The 8882-nt window shown below is 42.6% G+C and overlaps 1 protein-coding gene across 1 annotated transcript; it reads left to right on the forward strand.

Annotated features, from left to right (window-relative positions):
• The first annotated feature begins 3885 nt into the window (after window positions 1-3885).
• LOC147857596 (uncharacterized) lies at window positions 3886-7648 on the forward strand. Its single transcript, XM_087327752.1, has 4 exons — window positions 3886-4009; window positions 5095-5702; window positions 6126-6242; window positions 6348-7648. The coding sequence occupies exons 2-4, from the start codon at window positions 5112-5114 to the stop codon at window positions 7194-7196; spliced, it is 1557 nt and encodes a 518-aa protein (XP_087183878.1). The 5' UTR covers window positions 3886-4009; window positions 5095-5111; the 3' UTR covers window positions 7197-7648.
• The last annotated feature ends 1234 nt before the right edge of the window (window positions 7649-8882 follow it).

Raw genomic sequence — 8882 nt, forward strand, 5'->3', positions numbered from 1 at the left:
CTGTGTAGGATGAGAAGTATTTCTTCTCCGGGGTCAGGTGGAACGACGCTCCGGAATCGACCACCCAGGTCATCTCTACACCGGCAAGGTTCAGCTCCCTCTCTTCGGTAATAAGCATTATCTCTTCTTCACTTGCCGCAAGTGCCGTCGTTCCTTTCCGGTCCTGCCCTCGCCGATCCGGACCTCTCCGGTCCGTGGCTCCCCGGTATGCACCGTTTCTCTCCGGTGATTTCTTCGAATCGGTGTCGTCGGCTCCGTTGTCCTTTCGGTAATGCCGACAATTCTTCCGGAAGTGCCCCGGCTTCCCACAGTGGAAGCATGTTGGCCTTCCTCTTGACTGCGACCGGGTCCCCGACTTCTCCCGTCTTTGCGGACTCCGGTTCCACTGTCTTCCCCGATCCGATTCGGTAAACAGCATCTTCGGGTCGGAGGCCGGTTCCTTATCTCTCCGACGCGCTTCTTCATTCAGAATACTTGTCTTTACCGTTTGTAGGGACAAGTTATCTTCGATGCAGGAGGTGCTGAGAGTCACCACCAAGTTCTCCCAACTGTCCGGCAATGTACACATCAGGATGATGGCTTGCATTGCATCCTCCAACGGGAACTTGATCGCCGCAAGCTGGTTCACGAATCCCATGAACGTGCTTACGTGTTCCACCATACTCTCGCCGTCCCGGTACTTGAGGTTCACTATCTTCCTCATCAGGGAGGTCCGGTTCAACGCATTCTTCCTCTCATAGAGGCCCGACAGCTTCTTCCACATCTCATAGGCGTTCGTATCGTTCGCCACATGTTGCAGGACACTTACATCGACATATTGCCGGATCGTCGCTACGGCTTTCCGGTTCAGGAGCTTCCACTCCGACTCAAGTACCCCTTTCGGTATTTCCGACCTGTCAATCGGTTCGTACAGGTCCCGAACAATCAGAAGATCCTCCATCTTGATCTTCCAGTCGGCGTAATTCTGTGCATTCAGCACCATCATCATCGGCTGCCCGCTGCCGCCGCCTTCCATTTTCTGTGTTACCGTCGCTCTGATACCAGTTTGTTGAAATTCCGTGCTCGGCCACAACCGAGGAACAGGATCGATTCGCAGAAAACGGGAAATACAAGAATGCACGAAGAACAACAGAGAGAAGAGCACACAGGATGTTTACGTGGAAAACCCTAAATGGGAAAAAAACCACGGGAGTCCTCTAACTCCAACTATCACTATACACAGAGATGTACAATGGTGAGGCTACAAGGCAACAACCTTGAGCTCGCTGTCCTCGCCACAGGCGGCGGTATTACACAGAGGCGTCGACCTCTTCCTTCCTCTTTCTCTCTCTCACTCTCGCTCGGCTGCTCTCACTTCGCTCCCTCTTCGTGGAAAACAGAAAATGAGCAACAACATCAAACTGTTTGCCCTAAGTCATATTTATACACATATGACTTTTGGGCTATTTACAAATATAGCCTCAAGGGCTCTTGGCAAACATATTCACAAATATGTCCCCGCATCCGGATCTCTCTCCGGGTACATTCGTCATCCGGCTCCGTAACCGGGGTCTTCAGCATCCGGCTCCGTAACCGGGGTCTTCATCATCCGGCTCCGTAACCGGGGTCTTCATCATCCGGCTCCGTAACCGGGGTCTTCATCATCCGGCTCCGTAACCGCAACCGGGCTTGCCGTCATTCATCTCCGGACATCCCATCCGGAGGGACCGAAATCCCAACAGGTTTTACAAAATGGATGACACCAGCATCCAAACCCTCCGTGAAGACTTGATTGAGGAATATCATACCTTAGCAACATCCCACACCGTGGCCTTCGAGCAACTTCTAGAGGAATTCAACAACGATCTAATGGTGTTTCGTTTAGAAGCCAAAGCTTACGAGGAGGAACGCCTAGCTACTGGGACTAACAGAGCTCCCATGACCAATGAGCAAGAACCCGAGCCACCCACAACGGAAGCTAGATAGGAGGAACCTGCCCCTACAGATCCCCACATCCCAACCGAGCCACAAACTACAACAGAGAGCAGCACACAGGATGACACAGCCATCCCCGACTCGGCAACAAAACCTCCACCACCAACCCCACCTTTTGAGCAGCCAGACCAACCCCACGCCCCCGAGGATATCCTCGGCATATTAGAAGAGGAGTAAAATAAACCCATAAGCCCTTGTATAAATGAGAAACTTTTGTAATTTGTTTTGTTTTTGCCAAACCCGTGGTTATCCCTCCACATTGTGAACCATGGGTCTGACGGACAAAGTCTTGTCCCATAGGCGTGCCAGGTGTTGTCCATAGGTCAGAAATATAAATACATTATGTAAACTCGCCGGTAGGTAGAATAGTAGGTGAGGAAATAGGTAGAACTAGAAATAGTCGAGTTTTTAGCCCTCACAATCAGCCGATGGCTTGGCTCTATCTAAAGAGGAAAACTATATAAACCAAGATCTACATACCTCAATGGGGGAATTATCCAGAACATTTTAGCAAGATTAATAGCGTAGCATTGAGCTCTGCACAAACTGTTTCCGGCCAAGAGCCGTGTACTGTAATCACTGTGAGCTTTGTCATTTAATATAAGTTCCACTCTTACTATTCTTTTATCTGTGTATTCTCCCCGTACTCGTAAACCGAGCTACGTTTATGCCTAACGGGTTCTAGCCCGTGTACGCTCCTCGTTCTTCTATCGTCTTCTCAGTGTAGAAGAGGCTTCCACGTAACACGATCCCTTGATACCGATAGCCTGTGAGCTCATCGAAGGTGTTTTCCCCAGAAACGGGTAACATGGTCTTCATTCAAACTAACTTTCACTAGTATGAAAACAAGTTCACCTTGTTCTGGATGGTTTCAATTGTCATTTTGATGTTGTGTGTGATATGCATATAGGAGAAAAGTGTTTGAAATTTGAGTTTATGATAGGTTAGTATTATGATCAAAGAGGTAGCAAGGACCAATTGAATGTTCTCAAATCAATTTAAAAAAGATATAGCTCAATTGATAAGAGCTAACTCTTGGGATAATAAGATGTAAGGAACTCGAACCAAAATTTTAAAGGAAAAGGGATTGAAGGTGCTCATTTTCAAGCTTGGACAATTATCTCATTGGATGAGGAACTACAACCCTAACAAGCCAAGTTAGAGGATTAGATGCTTGCCTAAAAGCATTAAAAGGGAACCTAGAACTTTATGGGGCTGAGTTAAAGGATTAGAAACCCTCTTCATAGCATTCTTCGAGAAGTTGGGACTTCAACAAGTTGAGTTTGGCACACTGGAAGCTTGTGTGAAACCATCAAACGAGAACTTCTATTTTTAACATGTCAAGGTTGAAGATTTGAAACTCTCCTCAAACTAACAAATGAAAACATAACACTTCAATAGGTCAATTCCAAGGATTAGAAACTCTCGGAAAATAATCAAGTGAAAACCTAGAGCTGAAACGGGTAGAGTCACAAAATTAAAAGTGTTGGGCTACAAAGAGCTCTCCTCATAAGATTGGAGTTGACTTCAAGACCTTGAGGTGAAGGATTATAAGCTTGTCTTCAGAACATCTGCTCCGAGTATTAGGAGGTCTTCTTCAGAGAATCGAATGAGGACTTGGAATTGTAACGAGGCGAACCAAACGATTTAGAAGATCTTTGAAAAGGGCAGCAAACAAAAGATCAGATAATTAGAAGAGGCGAAGCCTCGTGCTTAGTTAGAGAGATCAGACAAGTATTCGGGGCTTTAGCAGGCTTGACTTGGGTCTGGCTTTACTTTTTTTGACTCTTCTAGGCATTGACCCCACCTTGACTTGACTTGGATTGACTTGACTTGACCAAACCAAATTGAGTCTTCATGCTTTCTAAAATCTATAAGTTTGAAGCTTTTCTTTTTTACTTGGTCCACTTAGTTTGCGTTTGCGTTTGCGTTTGCGTTTTGTTCTTCTCCATCAAAACTCGAAAGCGATCAGAAGAACAACTCTTGTGGTTAGGGCAAATCAACGCAGGGCTTCTTCTTCTCTGTCTCTGAAAAGGTATTTCTTTCTCCCTACCCGCTGTCTCTTCTTTCATTATCTGAAATTTCCATGGTTTCTTCGGATCTACGGAAGATCTTCCCAGAAATTGGGTTTCCTTCATAAAAACAGGGTACCCGAGATCTTCATAGCTATAACTCTGTTATTTCTCGGCAAAATCCCTGTGGATTTTAGAATTGACCCCTTAATTCCTGTTGATATTGGCAAAAGGATGAGAAATCTCATAGGTTTTAGGTTAAATCTGTGAAACGAGATCCTCTGGTTCTCCTTCTTAAACATGGTCTTGAACCTTCTCTGGTCTCTGCTTGAGTTTTTTCAATGTATTATTCCCTTTATTATCTGTGGAGGGTCTTGACTAGTGATAGCCTTCTTCTTGGCTTTCTAATTATTTATTATATGGACAATTCCCCTTTTTAATGAAGGTTCTTGACTATTGACCACGGTGTTCTTGACTATTCCCTTTTTAAAAATGTCGGGGTTCCTTATGATTCCCTTAGCCATTTAGGATCTTGGACTCTTAATTTGATATAATATTGACTTTTGCTATGTATGGGTCCTGATTATTCCCTCTGATGAAGAGTATTGAATCTTGACCAACTTCTTGATTGATTCTTGACCAAATTTTGTCTGGCTTCTAGTATGTCTGGGATCAGATTGCCCCACTCTGATGCAAGTTCTTGCGCGACTTCGGCATTCTTCCTTTGTATAAAGTGATATGCTGATGCTGAGCATGGATTTGGATTGGGATGAGATTCGGCCATAGTCATATTGTGATGATATATAGTTAAAATTTTCTTTTTATAGGCTTTTGACTATGTAGCAATCTAGAGAGGGATGTATATAGTTTGATTTTTCCTTCATTTTGAGGTTTCAGCCATAGCCCAGTATGGTAGTATTGGGATTAGTAAGGGATCCATTTGCTATTCGTGGCAACTGAGGTGAATTTAATTCCTCCCAACCTTTGCCTTAAAGAGGAAGGGCTGGAACCACTGGGCCAATACAGTGCAGTAAGTTCAAGGCAAGTGGAATTATTAAGGGCAACAGTGATTTGCATCTAACCAGTTATTCTTTATGTCTGGTTGTAGAGCAAAATAAGCGATAAATGTCATCAAGAATGCATTCGAAACCTGGGCGGGGATGGGAGAGGGGTTCTTCAGGCAGTAGAAGATACCCTGGAGGAGAAAGAGGTCCATCCCCACCGAAAGAGCATTTTCGTCGAAGAGATATAGGAGTCTCTCCTGAAAGATCAAAGAGAGGTAAATGGGAATCATCATCACCATCAAAGAAGAATCACATCATTGGGTCACCGAGTCGAATATCACAAAGAAGGGGTTTTGACATACCTCCGAGATCATCATTCGGAAGGGAGGCGAGCTCACCAAAAACAAGGAGCAGCTTCTTCAATGGTGATGAGTTTCGTGTCAATTCCTCTCGTCAGGAAGGGCGCAGAGAAGGGCCAGGATTAGTCTTTCTATGCAACTCTTCGACAATGAGGGATTGCTTCCATTTTCGTGTTTTGGGTCTTCCCATAGCTCAACAAGACATTGTGAAACGAGTTGTTCCTGGAACAAAACTATTCTTGTTTAATGTCGAATTAAAGGAGCTGTATGGTGTGTTTGAGGCGGCGTCACATGGTGGAGTAAATCTCGTACCAGAGGCGTTTCAAGGTTCCAGAGAAGCGTACACTGCCCAGGTCATTACTTCTCTCTTGGTTATATCGGTCCTTTTTTTTCTTTTGTATAAATAGTACAAGAATGCAGTTGTCTCCATGTCATGTCTATGTCATATGAACTCCAGTCTTCTTAGTGTAATGTCCTATTGTGGGTATTGTATAACAGAAAATAATTAAGGGCAAACATCAGCCCCCCCCCCCCCCCCTAACATTCCGTATAATTGATTAGAATACCCCTAAGTTTTCAAATACTACAAGAATTCTGTATGTAATATATATTGCTTTCTAGAGGAGGGTATTCTGATCATTTATAAAAATTTAAGGGTGATATAGTAAATATTCAATCTCTTTGGGGTACTTTGGTGTCTTCACCTAAAAATAAGAAAACTCATCATGAAGCAAATTATGACATATCGATGCCTGTTCTGTCTTGTGTCACACCAGGTACGATTCTCTATATTTAGGGATTGTTTGCCATTGGCTGACCACAAAACCCGAGATGTGCTTAAAGATAACTTTAGTCTGAAGGGAAAGTTTGACTGTCAGCTCTCAGCCAATCAGGTATAAAATTCAACTGGAAAATTTGGCTAGGATTATTATTATTGGCCAGGCTAGATTCGAGTCACGAATTATTGGTTCTAACCCTTCAAATACTTCTTTATTCAGGTAGATAGAATTATAGAGTTATTTTCACAAACTGAGAGCCGTCTGCCTCAACAACACATGGAAAGACCAAGTTTAGAGGGGGTTTATATGCCCACATCGTATTTACACGAGAATCTGTTTCCTGAATCTCACCTTCTTATAAACAAGTCTTTGGCAGATGCTGTTCGTGCTGATCCAGGTGCAGTATTAGCACACGGTGTAATAGATGAAGTGGATCAATTAGCATTTAAGTATCTACAAAATGATCCTGGATATGCTGCAATTCGACTAGATCCGGTGAATACAAGCTTGTTATCGACATCTTCGAGAAAACGATCCATGGACCAAAATTTTCCAGGTTCTAATTTGCACCCACAATTCGGGTCATTTCCAGACTCAAGGATATCTTTAACAGATAAAAATGAGAAGGATAATAACTTGAATAATGATGGAGGAAGAACTTTAAATGAGGGTCTATCGAGTTCTAATTCTAATGAAAGAGGGTTGCTACGGCATCCTGGAATGCCACCGCATCAACTCAGCGGTGGTATGTATAATGGGCCTGTGCCAGGCCCCATCTCTGGCTCTGGTGGTGACCCCCTTATACCTTTCCATGGCATGCAAGGACATCCCCATATGATTCGGCCACCCCCAATATCAATGAATATGAACCAGACATTGATAGAGAACAATCAACGACGGGGAAAAAACCTGAGTAACCACATTCATGTCAGCAACCGACATGGTGGTAATCGTCATCAAGGGAAGTCAATGAAAAATAAGCCCAAATTTCCTCCTACTGAAAAAGGAGCCAAAAACGATGATGGAACAAAAGACAAATCTGGTGCCGAACCTTCATCTGTGTCGTAGGAATTGAAAAGATCTTGTTTGTATCACTTTTATTGCTTGTCTTGTGTACAAGTGAAAAGCTTATTTGTTTGTTCCATCACAATTGTGGAGCTTTTTTTTCTCCTTATTAATTGGGAATATACAGAACAAAATGCTCGTATTGATTTGTCCAATCACAATTGTGGAGCTTTTGTTGCAATGCTGGCCTTTGTTGAGGTTCCTAATGAGCAGAAAATATGGCCTCTGTTCTTTATGCTGAAAAGAGCATATGCTTCAAATCTTGATCCTGGAAAATCATCATTATTGATACTGGTTTGCTTTCTATGAGGAATGAACTTTCACTGCTCGACAAAACAGATGATAACACGAACTTGGCATTTATTGCAGATAAAGATGTCACTCCCTCTCTTCAAGGCCAATTCTCTACAATGAAGATATGTATAATTGTGATATAGAAATTGTTCAAGTTTTCCTACATCTCATGACTCCATCTTCTTTATCTAATAGTAATTACTAATTGTTAATGTCTGTGGTATCCTAATCCTCTTTTATCCTCCCTAGATCCACTACATTAGTTTTGATGTGCATGAGTAATGATAATGTTAAGGGCATGAATTAAGTAAGACTCAAACATGGCCATTTGATTGACCGAATTTCGATTTCCCTCCCGAGAGTGTCAAATGTGCATCTTCTAGTCATTGTGAGACCTTGTTGCAATCAACAATGTGATCCATCTCATTGATGGCATTTACCGTCGCCCAAGGCATACTCTAAACTTCAATCTAGTTGGAAAAGTTATTATATGTTGGAAAGTACACCAAATCATAGATTACCACATCTCGCATGGAATGTTGGATGTAAACTACAAAAGAATCTCAATAACAAAATTACCTCATCTAGTTGGGTAGTTGACATCAAGAAAGGGTTCAAAGATGGAATGTGGAAAGACGCTAAAAGGACAAATTTGGAATATTACATTGCAAACATCAATCTTGAATGTCAGGTTCTATGTAAGGCAAGGTGTATTGATCGTATTCAATCTTACGTCATTACTAACACAAATATTAACTCTCGTAGAGCCCTATCATTTCTTCGCACTAGATCGCTCGACCTAGGTATTGAAGTTGCATTATGACATCAAAATCAACCAAATGTAAAGGCATTTAAGGTATCCAAGGAAAGGCTAGTAGAGGATGAGTATCACTTGCTTTTTATATGATCGACATATAGTGCAATTCACGAAAGCTATGATGATATATTAAGAGGGGGTGATGATTTGAGTGCCATACTAAAAAGAACACCTACAAGGTTGAGCTCATATGTGTATGCCTTATTCACACATTGAGACTTGGTGCTTTGAAGTATGAATATCCCTTCCGAGGAAGAACACAAACATAAAGAAAACTTTGTACTTAGGTCCCACAAGACAATATTGACCCCTCTATGGATGCTAAATATATTTATCTATCTCGTACCCATTCCAAGAGTGAAGGTGCTTTTGGTGCTTTGGCACCTCTTCGTCTCTTTCCTCTCTTGTCTTTCAACTTTGTCATAATTCATAGTTACTTAGGAGAAAAGTTTTGATGTTCTCTTGCTCCATGCATGTTGTCGAATTGGTTTCTCTAGGTCACAGTGTGCTCTTTTTCGTGTGTCCATGCAGGTGGTGCATCTTCGTCTACATTTGGTAAATACACAGAGAGGCAACAC

The sequence above is a fragment of the Azolla caroliniana genome, unplaced genomic scaffold (assembly GCF_043228905.1).
Source record: "Azolla caroliniana isolate FFs.n. ecotype wild unplaced genomic scaffold, voAzoCaro1.0.p SCAF_11, whole genome shotgun sequence".
Classification (NCBI taxonomy): Eukaryota; Viridiplantae; Streptophyta; class Polypodiopsida; order Salviniales; family Salviniaceae; genus Azolla; species Azolla caroliniana.